Below are 20,457 nucleotides of genomic sequence, written 5' to 3'. Positions count from 1 at the left end.
AGGCATGTGCAGTGACAAGAGGAGCGGCCTGTCCCACGGCCCCTGCAGCACAGTTGGTAGAAATGGATTCTTCTCCCCTCCCAGTGTCCCAGAGCCCCTCTCCGTCTTGCCTGCTTCCCATAGCAGCCAGCCCTGGCCCCCGAAGAGCAGCAGTCGGATTTGAGGGATTTGGGGGGCCTGTGAGCAAGGGCAGGCTGCTCTGGGCTTTCCGGGAAACCCCAAAGAATGCAAAGGAGCCCCTGCTGCCCTCCCTGAAGCTGGGTGCCCCTGTCCCGCATAGTCCCACATGGGAATATCCTCTTCAGAGTCTTGCCACCTGCCGGTCGAGGCAGGTTAAAAGCCGACACTCTAGAGCCACACAGACCTGGTCCAAACCTCCCACCAGCACTCAAGCTGCACACCCCTGGGCACCCTGCTTCCTTCCCTGCCCAGAGCTGTCTGTGAGTGGGATAATCCCGCCCCTGCCTCCAGGAGGAACTGTGAGGAGTGGAAGGGATGAAGCCGTTCGTCCTGGCAGCCGGCGGTGTTGTGTCTTCCTGTGCCCTGGCCCGTCTGTGCAGTCCCGTCCACCCCACCAACGCCTTCCCAGGCCTCGCTAGGTTAATCCCTGTCCCACATCGCCACCCCTCACCAGCCAGGCAGGTGGGAGCCGTTTCCTGGTGGTCTTGGAGGAAGTGTAGACAGATTTTCAATCCCCGTCAGCTGAGCTCTGAGAAGGGTCAAGGGTGTTTTTGTTTTTAAGAATTATTGTTGTTTTCATATTGAAGAAAACTTGTTGGAAAACTGACAAACTCCTCCAAAGAATATAACCCCTAGGCAGCCCAGATTCCTAGTTTCTCAGGAAACGGAGGGGGAGCTGCCTCCTTGGCGGGCTCACTTCCTCTCCCACCACCCTTCCTGGAGAAACCTGTCTAAATGTGCCCAGGTTTTGGTCATCGGCCGGGAAATCCCCCGATCGGCACCCCCTGCCCTGCAGTTTGGGCTATTCAGCAGTGATTTGCAGGCTCCAGCAGGTGTCAGAATCACCAGAGGCAAATGTGACAATTGCTGGGCCCACGCTTGACAGAGAGCGTCTCATTCAGCAGTTCTGTGAAGCTGGGGTCTTTAACCATGTCCAGGGACTGAAATGAGTTGCGCGGCACTTGTAGCCATTTGGCGGCATGGCCACCAGAGGGCGCCGCGGGCCTGTCTAAGCGGTCCCTGTTTGAGGTCTTGTTCCACCAGACAGGTTGCTGTCATGAAGGACTTGCTGGTCAGACTCCAGGAGAGGGGTAGGCGTATCCCAGTGGGCAGGAGCTTCTGCAGGGGAAGGAGGCTCGATGACAGGAAAGAGGATCACGGCCCACACTGGGCACCTGGCTGGGCCTTGGTCCTTGCACACCTGGATTCCAGAACTGAAAGGCCAGGGCCCTGCCTGGAATCTGGGTCGGCCTGTCCTGCTCTGGGAGGAGCTATTTACCCAAGCCTGAACTCAGAGAGCGACTATCGTTTGGGTGGGAAAACCGAGACCCAGATAGGGGCAAGGGCTCAGTGACAGCTGCTCTGTCTTCCATCCTAGGGCTCTGGCCTACCAGGGCTGGCGGCAGGGGGTGGAGCCCAGGAAGTCCAGCTGTGAGTCAGCTGTGGGCGCCCAGGGGACGGGACAGGGGCTGCTGGCTAGGGATGGATGCTGGCTGGCGGTCCCCTGCTTCCACAGCTGTGGGTAGCCCTGGTGATTCAGCTTCTCTCTGCCGGCCCAGAGAGGTCGCCGCCCTGGGCTGGGAGGTGGCTGGGGATGCTGGGGCTAGGGAGGGGCGATGGAGGGGCCTTAAGGGGCCCCATGGTCGTCCTCTGCCGGTGCCGAGGTCCTATGAGATCACTGTGGCCAGAGACCAGGTGGGCCTGAGACCTGTCCTGGGATGGCGAGCTGTGGGCCTGGGCCCCTGTTCAATGCCCCTGCTCAGTTCCTTGAAGCTAGCTTGGGTGGCCGTGAGGGATACCCCAGGGTCTCCGGCACTGTGTGTTGGTCCCCATGGGGGGCCCTTCTTGGCTCTGGACAGGGAGGGGCCTGATCTCCCCGGTGGTGGGGACAAACAGGCTGACCACTCCAGCTGGGGGGGCTCTAATGGGCAGACGCGCAGGCCGAGGGCGGAGCTAATGCGGGAATGCCAGGCTGATGGGCAGGAGCAGTGAGCGGCCGCATGGGGGCGGGGCGAGACATCCCACCCGGCTCGGGGGCGGGGCCTGGCCGGGACGGTGCCGGGGGCGCAGCCCAACTTTCCGGGTGGGGCGCGGGCGGTGGCGGCGGAGGCGGGGCCGCGCCCGCCGGGCCGGGCCTGGGCTGGAGCCTGGCGGGATTCCCTGCTGGCGCCGCAGCCGCAGCTAGAGCCGCAGCCAGAGCCTCCGGGAGCCGGAGCTGAAGCACCGGCCCTGCTGGAGCCGAGCCGAGCCGAGCTCGCCGCCTGGCACCGGCTGGAGCGCGAGCCGGCGCGTCACCCTCATTGCCCGGGCACTGGCGGAAGCAGCGAGCCGCAACCCCTCGGGCTCCCCCGGGCGCGGAGCCCTGACCGCCCCTGCTAGGCCTGGTCACTGCCTGAGCACGCAGGAGTTCCCAGGGTCTGGATCCCCACCCTAACGGCCTGGGGACCGAAGAGAAAAAGCGAAGGAGGATTCCATCTAACAGCATAGCGTGGGCACTAGGCGCGGAGGAGAGTGGAGACTTCACCTGGCACGGGGCAGAGGTGCCCGGAGCTTATTAGGCCGGGCTTGAGCATCGGAGAGCCTGGCATCCCAGCAGCCACGACCTTGGCTCTGCCCTATCTGAGCCGACACAGTCATCTCAGCTCCCAGACCTCGGCTGGCACAAGTAAGCGGTGCTCTCACCTGTCTGAGACTGGGGACAGGATCTGAGGAACCAGGATCTGACGGAGCCCAGAGCTGGTCACTGGGCAGCCCGCCTTCTGCCCCAATCCCACTGGTGCGGATGTGCCACTGCCCGCCGGAGCACCATGATGGCAGGATGACCTCGGTTGAAGCAGCGTCCGCAGCTGGTGGTGCTCGGGTGGCTAGGCCCCCTGAGTGGCCTCCTGGAAGCCCCCAGACCCTTGGGCAGCCTGGCCGAGCCCGGGTGGCCGTGGCAGCACTGGTGTGGCTGCTGGCAGGAGCCAGCATGTCAAGCCTCAACAAGTGGATCTTCACTGTGCACAGCTTTGGGCGGCCCCTGCTGCTGTCAGCACTGCACATGTTGGCGGCAGCGCTGGCATGCCACTGGGGAGCACAGCGACCCATGCCAGGTGGCACTCACCGCCGAGTGCTGCTGCTCAGCCTCACCTTTGGTACCTCAATGGCCTGTGGCAACGTGGGCCTGAGTGCTGTGCCCCTGGACCTAGCACAGCTTGTCACCACCACTACACCACTGTTCACGCTGGCCCTGTCGGCACTGCTGCTTGGCCGTCGCCACCACCCGCTACAGATGGCTGCCATGGGCCCCCTCTGCCTGGGGGCTGCCTGCAGCCTGGCCGGAGAGTTCCGGGCACCTCCCACCGGCTGTGGCTTCCTGCTGGCAGCCACCTGCCTCCGAGGCCTCAAGTCCGTTCAGCAGAGTGAGTGCCTGGGTCACTGGCTCAAGAGGTGGGGGTCGGGGCAGGTGTGTGGCCTTGATGGCCCTGTGAGGGGGTATGGCTGTTATCCCATTTTGCAGATGAGGAAACTGCCACCTGGCTTTGGAGGACGCAGAAACTGAGGCTTAATGAAGGCCAACAGCTCAGTGAGTTCAGGGCCCAACTGAGGCTCTGGAGGCCCAGTCAGTACTTGATAGCAGTTGCCAGTGATCTGTGTCCCATGCTTTGTCAAGCCCTTTGTCCCTCAGATCCCCCTACTGCCCCTGATCAAGGTAGGTACTATAGTGTCCCCATCTGATAGATGCAGGGGCTTGCCCTGACCCATGTGGCCAGAGAGCAGCAGAGGCAAGATTTGAACCAATCAGACTCCCTGCTGTCCAAGTGATGCGGAGAGCAAAAGAGGGAGAGCCAGGCCTTGAGCTGGGATTTGGAAGACAAGGGCTTCGGCTAAGTCTGGGACAAGCTGATCTTTACTGGGAGCTACAGTGTGCTGAGTGTTCATCTTGAGTTGCCATGGCAACCACCACCTTCATCCCCATTTTACAGATGATGGGACTGAGACCCAGAGAGTTTCATGATTTGCACACGGTCACATGGCTCCTAAGGACTCAAAGCCTGGTGTGTGTGACTTAGACACTGGCTCTGATGAAAGGGGGCAGTGGGGCTCTGGGCAGGGAAAGGCCAAGGCTCTAGGCCTAGACCTTGCTATAGATCATTCTGCCTGAGGGTGGAGGCTGGCTTTCTGCCTGTCCTACTGAGGGGCATCTGAGTCACAGCCCCCGCCCTCTCTCTGCCTTAAACCAAGGAAGGCTTGAGGGAGGCCGGGGCGCCCACTCAGGGTGAGGAGATCTGCGTTCCAACCATAACCTTGCTCATACTTGCTGGTTGACCTTGGGCATGTCTGATCTTATCTGGGCCTCAGTCTCCCCATCTGTTCAGTGGAGGAGGTTCAGAGTTGATGGCGTCCAGGGGGCTTCTTGCTCTCCTCTCTAGCTCTGATTCCGTGATGCAGGCCTGGGAGAAGGAAGGGGAGCTCCGGGGGTGCTGGGCTGGGGTTGGGGGCAGCCGGTAGCCAGGGAAGGTTGAAGTCAGAGACCGGCCCTGCCCTGGAATCTTCAGAGCTGGGACCCAGAAGCCCTGTCCCCGTTCTCCCAGGCCATGGGGCAGGGCCAAAGCCCAGGTCTATTTTTGCCTGCAGGTTACATGAGAGCTGGGGACTGAGCTGGGGCATGAGCTCTGGGCATGAGTCGGTACTGGGAAACCTGACCCTGTGGGGCCCTCCTGGGCAGGGCCATGAGGCTGTGAAGGTCCCAGCGTTGAGGCCCACAGTGCCCCTCCTGAGGCCAGCACTCTTCACACTGGGCCCCAGGCAGCCCGGCCTGCAGGAGAGGCTATGGCTGGCCAGGCCTCCTGCACATGGGCAAAGAGTGGCATGTGCCTGGCACCTGGCCACTTCTTGGCTTCTGCCAGCTCCCTCCTTCCCTCCCAAGCCTCAACTCCCTGACTGCCAGGCAGGTTGGGTGTTTGCTCTGGGCTCCCACAGCCCTCTCTGCTTCCCCCATTGTGGCTCTGGAGGCCCTGTCTCATGCCATGTGGTCATCTGTCTGCTTCCCACAGGTAACACACTGGGGCAAGTTTGTGTCCCCAACACCTCGCCCAGGGGCCTTGCACAGAGCAGTACTCCTTAAATGATGTATTTATTGACAGCTCAGACAGCCAGATTGATGGGCTGCTTAGGCTCCATGGCTCAGGGTGCTAAGGAGGGTGCTTAGGGGGCTGGAGGCCCCACTAGCAGAGATGCAGAGACAGAGAGGAACAGACTGGAGCCAGGGGCTGAGATGGGTTTTGAACAAGAGGAGGTTTCTCCCGCCAGGGGCTCCGGGAGAGGCACCAGGGCCAGATACAGACTAGAGTGTGAATGGCAGACACGGGCTCCTTTCCTGAGAGCGGCGTCTGTGGGAGCAGAAGACAAGAGTCCAGGAAGAGGAAAGTCCAGGCAGCTGTGGGCAGGGCCGGCAGCTCCCCTTCTACCTGGGCTAGTTGCAGGGGAGGGGGGCAGTGCCACCCTCCTGCCCACAGAAAGGTGGGAAGCGGGCGCCAGCTTGCTGAGCCCATTCTCAGCTGGCCCCACTTGTGTCACAGAGGAGCCTGGCTCTGATCCTGGCCTCTGAGTGCTCAGGCTGACTGGGGGGACCATAATGGGAGGGGAGAAGTTCTAGAGCCAAGGGAGTTACAGGTGTGGTGGGCCAGTTGCTTCTTCCTGGGGAGCACTGAGAAGGCTGCTTAGGGGACGAGGTGTGCAGCGATGATGGTAACAGTGATGCCATCGTGACAGCGAGCACTTGCGGAGGCCTCCCCAGGTGCCCACACTGTGCCCGGCCCTTCATACTGACGGAACAGGAAAGGGTGTTGTGGGGATGAGAAACAGGCTGTGCTGGGGCACGGGGTGTCAGCCAGCAGGAGTAGAGTGTGAGGGTCATGCCAGCTGCCGGGTGAGCAGCTACCACTGGGCATCAGGCTCTGTGATCAGCACTTCACATGCCCCTGTGAGAGGGGTGTTGTTGCCCCCCCCCATACTGCACACAAGGAGACTGAGGCAAGGAGAGAGGGTGGCTTGCCTAATGTCACACAGCTAGTGAGGCAGTAGAATGGACAGGGTTTACAGAAGGCTCAGCTGCTTCTGCCTGTGGCAGAAGGTTGATTCTGATGGAAGGGGGTGAGGATTGGCAGGGCAGCGGGCGCTGAGGAGGCGAGAGGACAGGTTGACATTTTGGGAGCCCCAAGAAGGGGTAAGTCACCTCTGATGGTGGATCAATGCCCTTTCCTTGGGCTGCAGGGAAGGGAGGTGAAGGGCTGGGTGGCATGCACAACAAGCCAGGGGACGGATGGGGAGGCTAGAACCTTCCTGCCTGGCTGCCTTGCAGAGGGTGAAATTCGCCAAAGGGGAAGTTCACCTGAAACCCCAACACCTTCCCGGAACGGGACCTTCCACATGCAGGCCACAAGCAGCTCGTAACGGTGCTAAATTTGGAGCCAGCAAGCAGGAGGTATTCTTATTATCTGTTCATTTCTAGAAGCGCTTGAGCTGGAGGGACTGTTGCCTAGAGAACAAAGCCAAACATCAGAATGAAATCGAGAGAGAAGTAAAATGTCCTATTCTAAGCGTAGCCTATGAGTAAGCATCTCTTTGGAAAGTGTGTGTCAGAAAATGCAGAGATTCAGAGAGCCCTGGGAGTGGGCCTGTGTTGATTACTCATCTCTCTCCACGAAAACTTGGAGTGGGTCCCACGCCATCGTTGCCCTTGTGCAAATATTGTCCGTCACCTGGGCTGTGTGTGACTGTGATCACTACTTCCTTTGTGAATTGGCTGGGTGGCAGCATGTGTTCGCACAGGCACACACAGGCTCGCGTTCAAGCGGGGTCCCCCTTTCTTGCAAAGGTAAAAGGTTTCCTCTTAGTCTTGGACTCATCTCCTTGTGTCCCAATGTTGGTAGCAAAAAAAATGCTGATGATCAGTTATAAACAGTGAGTGTTAGCCAAGAGCCCACAATGACCTTCTTGTTTCCTTGTCATTCCTATGGTCATAAACGAATGAAGCAATGAATGGACTCACCATTTTGACTCAAACAACTTATTATTTTAAAACTCTTCCTCTTCTTCTCCTCCTTTTAACGTAAAGGCCACATAGCTAGTAAGTGGCGGAGCTGGGACCCTCTGCTGGCCCCTGCCTGCTCTGGGGGCTGGAACTGCAGTGTGGGGTTCTGGTGGGTACGATAAGGGCTGAGGCCACAAAAGGTGGTCAGGGCCACTGGGTGCAGGGTCTTCACAGCTGGTTTAAGAACCTAGGACTGTTTCCTCCAGGGCTGGGGTAGCACCTGAAGAATTTTTCTTTTTTGGAGGCACTTTTTGTGCTTATTGATCGTTTGGATCTCCCGAGCCCATGATTGTTTCAGCCCGTGGGAGATGGCTTGTAGTAAGAGACTTACTTATTTAGTTTTACATTTACCGAGAATTTGCCTTATAAGGGTATGTTCTCTTTTAAAATCTTGACAACAGCTCCATGTGTGAGGCTTTACGATTATCCGACTTTCTAGGTGAGGAAACCGAAGCTTACAGAGGTTAAGTGTCTCTTGTTGAAAGACCAGGTCACAGCTAGTCAGAAGCGGACACAGGTCACAAACTTAGGCGGTTTGACTCTGATGCTTGACTGTCACGTTTCAGAGCGGGAGCCACTAACCCTGGCCGAGGGGTTGGGGTAGGCTTCTTGGAGGACTGGCCATGGAGGCCACGCTGGGTTGGCTGAGTGGCGGTTGTCTCCCCCTGGGTGCTGATGGCCGCTGTCCTGGTTGCAGGTGCCCTGCTGCAGGAGGAGAGGCTGGACGCGGTGACCCTGCTGTACGCCACCTCGCTGCCCAGTTTCTGCCTGCTGGCGGGCGCGGCCCTGGTGCTGGAGGCTGGTGTGGCCCCGCCGCCCACTCCTGCCGACTCTCGCCTCTGGGCCTGCATCGTGCTCAGCTGCCTCCTGTCTGTGCTCTACAACCTGGCCAGCTTCTCCCTGCTGGCCCTCACCTCTGCCCTCACCGTCCACGTCCTGGGCAACCTCACCGTCGTGGGCAACCTCGTCCTGTCCCGGCTCTTGTTTGGCAGCTGCCTCAGTGCCCTTAGCTACGTGGGCATCGCACTGACTCTTTCAGGAATGTTCCTTTACCACAACTGCGACTTTGTGGCCTCCTGGGCTGCCCGCCGGGGGCTGTGGCGGAGGGACCAAGCTGGCAAGGGGCTTTGAGACCTGGAGGAGCTCAGGGGCCACGTAGGACAGCCCCAGACTGAATCTAACCTCAGCCAGTGGCCACGGGAAGGGTGGAGAACAGGCAGCTGCTGGGGGCCGTGGGGAGGGAGAGGCACCTTCTGGAAGGGCTGCCTTGGAGGCTGGAACAGGGACTCCCAGAGAGACCTACCTCCTGTCCCTGCCCGCCTCACCCCCATCACAGACCCTGCTCACCACTGGATGGTGGGTCCGAGCCTGGCACAGTCACCGTGCTTGTTGGAGTAATTATTAGGATCAGTATCAGCTACTACGCTGAAAATTGCTGGGCAAACTTTGAAAACCTCAACGTGTTATAATGACGATGATGATGATTCTTGGCGGTTGCACAATCCTTCCTCCAGGAGGGGGAGGCAGCTAGGGGGCCCAGAGAAAGGTTTCTTTGCTGCTGGGCTCCCCTAGGGAGTTGGGGTGGTCTGTGCCAACTCCAGGCAGCTGCTGTGGCCTCACCCCTGGGTCCCCCAATTTTGGGTCATCCGTCCTCAAATAAACTATTTTTGCTTGTACACCTGTGTCATTCCTTGGGGGCACAGACAAGGGAATATAGGGAGAGCGGTGGGCCACCCATGCAGAAACCAGGCCATCCTCCCTTACCCACCGCGGCCTGTCCGGGCCCCCAACCCAGCCCTGTTCCCTCAAATCCCTCTGCTGTGCCCTGGCCCCTCTACTCCATCTTCCATGCGGCCCCCTTCTCGCAGAGGGATCTTTCTAAAACACACACAGTCTGTGGCTCCTTGCTGCTCATGGGACGAAGTCAGAACTTCCTTCCCTAGATTACAAGTCTCTCAGGACCTGGCCCTGTGGCCTTGCCCAGCTCTCCCTTCTCTTCACTCTGGGCTCTGCCTTCCAGCCTCAGTGACTTCCTTCAGGTCCCTAGGATGCCAGGCCCACACAGCGGAGCCTTTGCAATGTTGGTACCCTCTTCCTACACATCCTCCCCTCTTCTGACGACTAAACGCTTGCCTGAGGGAGAAAACCCAAACATGCACCTCTCCTGACGGGGAGCAGGGCTCCCATGCAGGGAAACGGACAGAGGAGTCCAACCCCTAGGGCTAGCCCAGAGCCTCCTGATTGGCTGGCCGCCCTTGGCTTTGTCATGTTACCTCTCTGAGGGTCTATACACTTAACTCCCTCCGTCCAATTACCTCCTTCGAGACCACTTGTTAACAATCCTAAGGACCCAGCCTGGAGTGGGGAGACCTGGGACTAATCCTGCTCGCCCCCCTCACTGTGAGCCTCCCCTGAGCCTGAGCCTCACCTTCCAGGTCTGCAAAATGGGTTGATGATCCCCGTGGAGAGGATTCGAATGAGGAGCCTGGTGGGCAGGGCCAGGAGTGAGGAAGGAGGTGATGGTGCCAGTTGGTTCTGTCCCTTTCTTGGGCTAGTCACCCACCCTCTCTGAGACTCCAGATCCATCTGGAAAATGTCCCCTTTGTGTGAGGATGGGGCACTAGACCAGGCTGGGTCTGGGTCTAGGGAGACTGGGATTCAGGGAGGAATCATTCATTCCTTCACGTACCCAGAATTCACAAAGGACCACTGTGCTGGCCACTGCTAGGCAGGGCTGCGTGAAGGGTCAGCCCAAGGCTGGACGGGGTGGTGGGAAGGGAGGGCTTCGGAGGACAGGCACAGGGTTTCCCGGCCCCAGGCTCCACCCAGGCTGGCCTTGCAGGAGGGGAAGTGGGCCTGGGCTGAGTCACCCGCCACCTATTCTTCCTATGAGTCAGAGATGCCACTAGCCCAGCCCAGTCCCTGTGCAGCTTGGGTACCTCCAAACTCAGGTTTTGCCAGGCAAGACAGAGGGTTAGATGGCTTTGGTTAGGCAGAGCCTCCTCGGTGACTCAGGACCCTTCTCCATCCGAGGGGGCCCACTGCCATAGTAGGAGCCTCCTGCACCACCGTCCCCCGGGCTCCTGGGCCTCGTGGGATGCTAGGCTAATGAGTGCAGATCAAAGCCTGTGCCTGGTGGTTGTGGGGCCAGGGTGGGGGGGTTATTGGAGCTGTGCTTGATCTAAGAGCTGGTGTGTCACCAGATTCAGGACCATCGGGCATTGAGGTGATTTCCCAAGGCCATAGCCAAAGCCCTTCTTCTCCCTCATTCCAGCAGTGGGCAAAGAGAGCACTGGACTGGGAGTCAGGAAGCCTGGGTTTGAATCCTGGCTCCTCCTACTCACAGCGTGACCTCAGGCTGGTCTGGCCTGGCCTGACAGTGTCTTTGGGAATGGGGACCACAGTGATAGCTAGAAGGGAGGGCTCAGTGAGTGTCCCATTGAAAGGTCATGATCCCTCCAGGCTCTGCCTCTCAGCTCTGTTGCCTGAGGTAAGTCTCTTTACCTCCCTCAGCCCCAGTCTCTGCACCCAGTCCCTCCCTGCTGGGAAGCCTTTCTTTGGGACAACAGGTGTTACCTTCCTTGGGAAGCTCTCCCCTCCCCCATGCCTGCCCCATGCCTTGCCAAGCTAGGTTCCAAGCTCCAGCTAAAGGTCACCCCAGCTCCCTGCACCTCTCCAGGCAGGGCCCTGGTCACCTCCCACCCTCAGAGCTAGATTACTGTCTTTCTTTTCCACCGTGCTGGGCTCCAGGAGGGCTCGCTGTGGTCTCCCCAGCCCTGGCCCAGAGTCTGGCATGGAGTAGGTGGGAGAAAATACAAGTCAAGAACAGGAGCTCTGGAGGCAGATCTGGGTTCAAATCCTGGCTCTGGCATGTCCAAGCTGTGTGAGCTTGGGCAAGGGCCTTCCCCTCCTGTGCCTCTGTGGATTAAGTGGGGGTAGCAGTTGACCCGAACCCCCAACCCCGCTGCAGGAAGCTGTAATTGGCCAAGGCGTGGGGATTGCTTAGAAACAGCACCTGAAACATAGCAGGTCCTCAATCAATGTTAGCAAATGGACTCTCATCACAGGTGCTTCCAGTTCCTCCCTGAGGCTTCCTGCTGTCTCCTCCACCTTGCCTCAGCCTTCCACTGCATGCTGAGAGTCCCCAGTGTAAGGTTTTTGGATGGTCGGCGCCAGCGAAAGAAAGACGAGCAGAGTAGAAAGGGGTAAGCAACGAGGCTTTATTTGAGCTCTCCCGGGTGAGGGTAACGGGTCCCAAGAGAGGGGCCTGAGAAGTCGCGCCGCCCAGAAATTTTGTGTGGGCTTATATATGTTTTAGAGCTGGGGTATGGGGGTTTTTCCGGTTCCGTTACAGTTTTAGGGTGGGCATTGAGAACTAGGAGGGGCTGCTGGTCTGTATGGATTCCAGGAACCGAGACCCTTAGCAGGGTAATCCATCCAGGTGTGGCTATTCTTTAATTTAGCTATGCCTTGCAGGCATTGTTTTCTGCAGGTCTCGTGGGCTTCTTCTTTTTTTCACTGGGGAGGGGAGGGGTGCCTGCTACCAGCTTTACACCCAGGGCATGGTCCTGCTGGAAGCCGGGGAAGCTGGCTCTGTGCTGGGCATCCTGCCATTGTGGACTCCAGAACAAAGCCTTGTCTCAGCCCCAACTGCCAGGCTGCCCCTCCCGCCCTCTCCTGGTGGCCTTTGGATTGTCATTCCAGGGAGCCAGGGCAAACAAGGACTTTTCTTGCTCCCTACTCTGCCCTCAAATCAGCTCAGGATGTCAGCTCCTCCATCACTGCCCTGTTCCTGCTCAGTTGCAAACACTTCCTGGAAATAGCACAAAATACTTAACTGAGCACCACTTCATGGAAAGCCATGGAAGGTTTTGAGCTGGAAAGAGCCATGATCTTCAATAAACATTTCTTGACAAATGGACCTTCAGTTTAGTCTAGATCCTACTGTGAACTAAAATAAAATTTTAAGGCTCCCCCAACTGGCTGACTGAATAGACCCCCTCGTGGCCAAAGGAATATCCTAAAACTAAATTGCCTGCCGGGAGGAGGGAGGTCAGACATGCCTCATCGTGCCCACCTCCCTTCTTGGGGACATCCTTTGTAACCCATTAACAGGCCTAAGGGTATTCAAGACACACCTGCAGGTCCTCAATTTAACAACAAATATATGTCTGGTGGCTTATCTCTGATTAACAGGGCTCCTTAAAACATTCCAAAGCTTCGTGTCTTTAACCAATTACAAGTCAAAGAATCTTTAAACCCACCTATAACCTGTAAGCGCCACCCCCTTGGAGATGGCCCACCTTTTCAGGCCAAACCAATGTATGCCTCCCACGTATTGATTTATGACTTTACCTGTAACCCCTGTCTCCCTGAAATGTATAAAACCAAACTGTTAACCCAGCCACAGCTAGTCCACTTGCTCAAGGCTTCCTGGGCGTGGCTCCACGTCATGGTCCTCATATTTGGCTCAGAATAAATCTCTTTAAAATTATTTTACAGAGTTTGGCTTTTTTTTTTTTTTTTCCATTAACACTACATGGAGGAAAAAATTGGAGAGGCATAGGAGACAGGGAGACCAGAGAAGACCTGTTGTTGTTGTCCAGGTGAGTAGATGACAGTGGGAACAGTGCTGGGGACAGAGTGGGCATCAGTCATATTGATTTGGGGTAACAGTTTATCCTAAAACATTGTGGCTTTTTTTTTTGTTGTTGTTATTTTTTCTTATTTAAGGGGGAGTGAGGAGGGAGGTCCAATTTCCTTTTTTTTTTTTCTTCTCTGTCACCCTGGGTAGAGTGCAGTGGCATCATCATAGCTCACTGCAACTTCAAACTCCTGGGCTCAAGTGATTCTTCTGCCTCAGCCTCCCGAGTAGCACGGACTACAGGTGCATTCCATGATGCCTGGCTAATTTTTGTATTTTTTGTATAGACGGCGTCTCACTCTTGCTCAGGCTGGTCTCGAACTCCTGAGCTCAAGCAATCCTCCCGGCTTGGCCTCCCAGAGTGCTGGGATTACAGGTGTGAACCACTGCGCCCGGGCCAACACTGTGGCTTAAAATAACAAATATGTATGATCTCGGTTTCAATAGATCAGGAATTTGGGAGTGGCTTAGTGGGTGTGGTTCCGGCTTAGAGTTTCTTATGAAGTTGTTCTAATCAAGATATTGGCCCCAGCTGCAGTCAGCTGAAAGCTTGACTGGGGCTGGAGGATCTACTTTCAAGATGGGTCATTCACATGGCTCTTGGTGGGAGGCCTCAGTACCTTGCCACATGGGCTTCCCCGTATGGCCCCTTGAGTGTCCTCATGACGTGGTAATTGGCTTCCACCAGAATGAGTGATTCAAAAGAGCAAGGAGCTACAGTGTCCTAATCTCAAAGGTCACACTGTCACCTCTCCATTATTTTATTGGTTACACAGGCCAAGTTTATTTGGCCTGGGCCCTCCCACATTGACCATACAAGGGCAAGAATACCAGGAAGATATGATCATTGAGGACAGAGGCTGGCTACCACATCAGTGAATATTTGTTGTGTGAGTGATTGAGGACACAGCCTGGGGCCATGAAGAATTAGTCTGGGAGCTTCCTGGTGTGGATGGGATCTTGTCAGCCATACCTGTTTGTATCCTGCTTGACCAAGTACTGCGCAATGCCTGCCCACAGCAATGCTTAGCAAATGTTTGCTCAGTGAGGGCTGGAGGAGGCTGCCTTCTCTACTCCCCACTGCAGACAGGACAAGTCCTGGGCTTCTTGGCCTGGTTTTTGAAGCCCTGGAGGCTCTGATATCTCCAAGCCCACTCCACCGCCCTGACCCTTTCGGCTACACGGGGCCACCCTGTTTGCCACAAGAAACCACCAGTCTGGTGTTGCCCAGCTCAGTCAACAAAACATTCTTTTTTTTCCCCCAGGGAAAGCCATTACAAATATTTTGCCAAGGCAACGTCTAGAAAGATCTATGGTAAGAGGCTTTTCTGTGTTTAAAGTTTTCTGCTTTTGTGTGTGCCTTTGCACCTCTGAGAGGTGGGCAGGACCGTGTGCTAGTCTGGGTCCTCTGGGAAGCAGACACAGAGATGGGATTCAAAGCGTGAGGGTTTTAGAAGGGTGAACATCTGTGAGAGAAACTGGGATGGGAGCTGGGGGAGGCTGGGACAGTTGTCAGACTGCGATAAGTCTGACTCCAAGTGGAGGAGTTCGGGGAGCAAGGTTGGGTGGAAGCCATTCCTGACCACCCTGGGCGAAGGAAAGCTCCGCAAGGCCATTGGGAGTTCTCGAGCCAATCAGAAGAGTCCTCCATCTCCTGGGACTGGGCCTGCCTTAGTGTCCCTGCTGTACTCCGGAAGTGGCTAGAAGGAGCCTGAAGGAGGTCAGGAAGTCTGGTCTCAGCATAAACACGGTGATGGATTTCAGAGCGCCGCAGTTGGGGCCCTTGGTCAACTTTGCTTTCTGTAACTGGAGGTCAGTGGGGTACATTCTTTTGGCCACCACAGATGGCACTGTGGTTCCCATTTTACAGAGGAAGCAGAATTCCAGAAAAATTCCAGGGTCTGCTTGAAGAGTCAGGATGAGAATCCACACCTCTCGACTCTCATCCCAAGCTCCTTCCTAGGTGATGGAGAGGCCCTAAATCCACAGGGTGGGGGTGATGGATCCTTAGGGCATTTGGATTTAACATCCCAGGAGAGGTGAGCCAGGCTGTGTGCTTCAAGGTCAAGAGCTACCTGCCCCTGGAATTTGTAATGAGATCACCATCTCAACGGAGGTCATTCGGGGCCACCAGCATGTCCCTGTTTATCTGGCAGGGGATTATGAACTTCACAGAAACCTCTCAAACCAAATTTAATTGACTTTAATTAATGGAAAAGAAAGAAAGTGATTCCTTAGTTTTGGAGTGGGAAAACTGAAGTTTCATGAAATCCAGCAGAAGCCTGGAGTCCCTGTTCTAAGCCAAGCTGTCAGGCTGTGGGACCATTTCAATCTGCCTTACTGCAGGGTTGTGTTAAAACTCCAACATGACCTTCTTCTTCCTAGGTTGTATGGGTAAAAGGCCACTCTGCTCTGAGTCCAAAAGAACAGGGTGAGCTGCTTGGGAAAAGGACTTAGATCCTCTCAAGAGCTCTCACCTCAACCTCTTCTACGTAGGATATGAAATCCTGGTCCCACATCCAATTGTGAGTATTTTAAAAGGGATAAAAAAAGGAGGACTGGGCCGGGCATGGTGGCTCACGCCTGTAATCCTAGCACTCTGGGAGGCCGAGGCGGGAGGATCGCTTGAGCCCCGGAGTTTGAGGTTGCTGTGAGCTAGGCTGAGACTACAGCATTCTAGCCCAGGCAACAGAGCAAGACCCTGTCTCAAAAAAAAGAAAAAAAAGGAAGATTGAAAATTATATTTTCTCAACTATGAAAAAAATGCTTGGAAGGAAGGAAATATAGCACAATATCAAAATGTTGACTTGGTTAGGAGGATAGGAATATTGTAGATTGTTTTCCTCTTTTTTTTCTTTTTCCACAAATGACCATATATGTATTTTCTTGAGATGAAGTCTCTTCTGTCGCCCAGGCTGGATTGCGGTGGCCTGATCATAGCTTACTACAGGCTCAAACTCCTGGGCTCAAGTGATCCTCCTGCCTCAGCTTCCTGTATAGCTAGGACTACAAGTGTGCGCCATCATGCCCAGCTAATTTTTAAATTTTTTTGCAGAGATGGGTCTTGCCATGTTGCCCAGGCTGGTCTGGAACTCCTGGCCTCAAATGATCCTCCTGCCTTAGCCTCCCAAAGTGCTGGGATTACGGGTATGAACCACTGCACCCAGGCTGAGTGTGTATTTTTAAAAATAAATTTCTCATGGTTCTAGTTCTACGTAAGACAGAGTAAGCATAGTCTGTCTCTCCCCTGGCTACAACTAAAGGCCCTGGACAGAGTGCGTGAAGCGGCTGAGGAAAAAGAAACGATAGCAGGTGGACTGGGGAAGGGACCCAGAACTTGAAGTATAAACAATGTGGTGGTGAGTTTCCTGTTTTGTGTTTTTGCTCCTGTGTCTCCGTGACTGGTCTCAAAGGGACTATGAATCCTGAACTGTCTACTGAGAGAACTCCAAGAGAAGCCGTGTCTTTGCTCTGAGGAGCAGGGAGGGGAACCCCTAGAAGACAGAAAGTGAGGAAATCCCTTTTTTTCTTTTCTGTCTGGCCCGCCCCCCGGCAAGCCCTACACTAAACTTGAAACTCAGCAGCAGCAGGAAAGCACCTAGAACTTCTGACAGCAGGGAGTCCTTTTCTCTGACCAAAGGAACCGCGGTCTGAAAAGTGAGAGAGGGGAATCCACATTCATTGCCTTTTCTCTCTCTTCATCCTGTCACTTGGCCGCAGAGTAAATCCGGTCACACAGCAGGGAGACTAAAGGCACTGATTTCTAGCTAGAGGGCTGGGAAAAGGCGGGGAGAGCGTGAGGGAGATTGTCGACAGGAGAGAGCTTCCGAAATGGATCTCATGAAGTTGCATAGGAAGTCGCAGGCTCCCATGCTTGGACCTGACCCTAAACAGGATACCAGTGACTTTGAGAACTGAACTATTAGGTGGAAAACACAGGTTTCAGATCGGCCCCTGGGTGGCACAATCTTAGCATAGATCTGACTTAAATGGCTTCGAAAATTGAACGACAGCCCACAGAAGGCAAACCAGTTGACCCTGGGTCAACGGCCTCCTAAAACAAAACCCAGTGTTTTCCAGAGGATTCAGACAAAACCTAGGGTCTCATGACACGGATTCAAAACTTCTAGGATACAATCCAAAATTACATACAAAAAACCAGGAAAGTCTAAACCCTGAGATGACCCAGATATTGGAATTATCAGAAAAAGACTTTAGAAATGAAAGACAGAAAGTCTTAGTAGAGAACTAGAAGACAGAAAAAAATAGAAATTTTAGGACTAAGAAAATACAATAATCAAAATTTGAAAATATACTGCATTTCGTAGCAGAATGGAGAGGACAGGAGTCAGTGAACTTGGTAGATCAGTAGAAATTATCCTGGCATGAGGCCAGGAGTTTGAGACCACCCTGGGCAACAGAGTGAGACCTCTTTAAAATATCTTTAAAAATAAAATCCCCAACATGGTTTTCTTTCTTTCTTTCTTTCTTTTCTTTTCTTTACTTTTCTTTTTTTTTTAGAGACAGGGTCTTGCTCTGCCACCCAGGCTAGAGTGCAGTGGTGCAATCATAGCTCACTGTAACCCCAAACTCCTCGGCTCAAGTGATCCTCCCACATCAGCCTCTAGAGTAACTAAGACTACAGGTACGTTCAGGCATGTGCCACCGTGCCTAGGTAATTTTGTTACTTTTTGTAAAGACGGGGTCTTGAGATGTTGCCCAGGCTGGTCTGAACTCCTGGCCTCAAGTGATCCTCTCATCTCGGCCTCTGAAGGGCTGGGGTTATAGGCATGGGCCACTGCATCCAGCCTCCCCATCATTTTAAAAAATATAAAGGAATAAAAAATGATCTGTGGTAGGTTCAATGCCTACCCCTGCTAAAGAGGTTCCTGCCCTAATCCCTGGAAAATTTAAATATCATTTTATATGACAAAAAGGACTTTGAAGATATAATTGGAGGATTTTAAAATTGGGATTATCCTGGATTATTGGGTAGTCCTTAAAAGCAGAGAGCTTTTCTGTGGCTGGATTCAGAGAACTGCAGCAGAAGGAAATGTTGGAGGTATTCAAAGTGTGAGAGGGATTCAACCTGCCATTTCTGGAGGGGGCCACGTGGAAAGCATAAGAAGGACTGCGAGCAGCTTCCAGGAGAAAAGTCTAGTCCTCAGCTGACAGTAAGGAAATGGGGTCCTCAGTCCTACAACTGAAAAGAACTGAATTCAGCCAAGAACCCAGATGAGCTTGGAAGCAGATTCTTTTCCAGAGGCTCAAGTGAAACAAGCACTTGGTTTTGGCCTCACGAAACAGCCTGATTTTGACCTTGTGAGACTCTAAGCAGAGGGCTCAGTCAAGTCCAGTCAGACTTCTGACCTATGGACATTGTGCAATAACAAATGGGTATTGTTTTAAGCCACTGAGTTTGTGGTCATTTGTTATAGCAAGAGAAAATGAATACGTTATCCAATATGAACAGGAGAGGGAAAAAATATTTTAAAAAGAACAGTCTCAGGAATCTATGTACAATATCAAAATGTGTAAGGTTCATGTCATCAAAGACACAGAATTAGAAGAGAGTATGGTGCAGAAAACAATAGTTGGAGAAATAATAGCTGGAAAGTTCCCAAATTTTTGAAAGACACAGAATCAAGAGGCCCAGTGAACTCCAATAATGATAAACTGAAGAAATCCACACCCACATACATCATAATCAAACTGTTGAAAACCAAAGACAAGGAGAAAATCTTGAAAGCAGCCAGAGAAAAATGAAGCATTACCTATTGAGAAAAAACAATTAGAATGACTGTGGAATTCTGATAAGAAAACACGCAGGCCAGAAGGCGGTGGAACATTTTTAAAGTGCTGAAGGGAAACAAAACAAAACAAAACCCAAAAAACCCCTGTCAGTCCAGGAGGCTATACGAGTTAAAATAATCCTTAGGAATGAAGAAAAAGTAAAGAAATTCTTCAAGTGAAGGAAAGCTGAGATTATTATTGCTAAGAGATGTCCTCTAAAAAATTGTTAAAGGAAGCTCTTCAGACAAAAGAGAAATGATACCAAAGGGAAATTTAGAATTGAAAGAATAAAGGGGCTGGGCTTGGTGACTCATGCCTGTTATCCCAGCACTTTGGGAGGCCGTGGTGAGATCTCTTGAGCACAGGAATCTGAGACCAACCTGGGTAACATGGTGAGACTCCACCTCTACAAAAAGTTAGCCTGGTATGGTGGCATGTGCCTGTAATCCCAGCTACTCTGGAGTCTGAAGCAGGAGGATCCCTTGAGCCTAGGAGTTTGAGGCTGCAGTGAGCTGTGATTGTGCTACTGCACCCCAGCCTGGGTGACAGAGTGAGACTCTGTCTCTAAAAAGAATTAAAAAATAAAGGAAGAGCAATATAAATAGTCAATATTATCCTCTTAAGTTCTTCAACATATATATGATGGTTAAAAGCAAAAATTATAACACTGGTAGGATTTTCAATATATGTAGATGTACTACATATCATATGTACAACATAAAGTAGGGAGGGGTAAAGAGACCTATTAATATATGGGTAAGGGATATTCAACCTGTACTTATTCATAAAAATAATATATACATATAAGATCTGTATGTGGAAAACTAAAAACACTGATGAAGGAAATCAAAGACCTAAATCAATGGAGAGAGACATACCATGTTCGTGGATCAGGAGATTTTACAGGGTAAAGATGTCAACACTCCTCACATGGATCAATAGATTTAACACAATTCCAATTGAAATTCCAACAGGATTTTTGTTGTCATTGATGTAGACATTTCTAAAATTTATATGGATAGGAAAAACTAGAATAATCAAAACAATTTTTGAAAAGAAGAATAAAGTTGGAGGAATTATACCACTTGATTTTAAGACTTACTATAAAACTGCAGTATTCAAGATATTGTGCATTGGTGAAAGATTCATATATCAGACAAGAGTAGAGAGTCCAAAAATAGACCTACACAAAGGTGCAAAGGCAACTCAATGGAGACAGGATAGCTTTCAACAAACAGAGTGGAACCATTGGATATCCATATGAAAAAAATACAAGCCTCAACCTAAAGCCCATGCTTTATACAAAAGGATCACAGAAATAAATGAAAAATATAAAACTTTAAAACATCAGAGAACATTTTTGTGATCTGGTGTTAGGCAAAGAATTCTCAGACATGACCCAAAAAAGAACCAATCCACAAAACAAAAACTTGATAAATTATATTTCATCAAAATTAAAAACATTTGTTCTGCAAAAGACACTTTTAAGAGAAAAAAAAGACAAGCTATACACTGGGAGAAAATATTTACAAATTACATATTTGACAAAGGATTTGTATCCCGAATACTTACAGAATTCTTAACAATTCAACAGTGAGAAAACAAACAATTAAAAAATGGGCAAGACTTAAACATATTGCCAAAGAGGACACATGGAAAGAAATTAGGCACACAAAAACGATGTTCAACATCATTAACCATATGGGAGATACAAATTAAAATAAAAAATACCTATCAGAATGGCTAACATAAAAAAGTACTGGCA

General features: G+C 52.6%; 1 protein-coding gene across 2 annotated transcripts; it reads left to right on the top strand.

Annotated features, from left to right (window-relative positions):
• Positions 1–793: 793 nt before the first annotated feature.
• On the top strand, positions 794–9,708 carry SLC35E4 (solute carrier family 35 member E4). Of its 2 annotated transcripts, none has more exons than XM_069497423.1 (2): positions 794–3,585; positions 9,678–9,708. In XM_069497423.1, exons 1-2 carry the CDS (start codon positions 2,963–2,965, stop codon positions 9,706–9,708), a joined length of 654 nt encoding a protein of 217 aa, XP_069353524.1. In that variant the 5' UTR covers positions 794–2,962. The 2 variants fall into 2 exon arrangements, with proteins under 2 accessions (XP_069353524.1, XP_069353523.1); XM_069497422.1 differs by lacking the exon at positions 9,678–9,708 and adding an exon at positions 7,953–8,890 and having other exon boundaries at positions 794–3,581.
• Positions 9,709–20,457: the final 10,749 nt, after the last annotated feature.

Source organism: Eulemur rufifrons, chromosome 21 (assembly GCF_041146395.1).
Source record: "Eulemur rufifrons isolate Redbay chromosome 21, OSU_ERuf_1, whole genome shotgun sequence".
Taxonomy (NCBI): Eukaryota; Metazoa; Chordata; class Mammalia; order Primates; family Lemuridae; genus Eulemur; species Eulemur rufifrons.
Note: the sequence above shows the minus strand (reverse complement) of the source record. Positions and strands in the feature narration are given on the sequence as shown.

Bases quoted from the DNA above. Each gene is read 5' to 3' on its own strand.
- SLC35E4 (XM_069497422.1), top strand. From the start codon at position 2,963: ATGTGCCACTGCCCGCCGGAGCACCATGATGGCAGGATGACCTCGGTT. The intron at 3,582-7,952 runs GTGAGTGCCTGG...TCCTGGTTGCAG, and splicing joins CCTCAAGTCCGTTCAGCAGA to GTGCCCTGCTGCAGGAGGAG.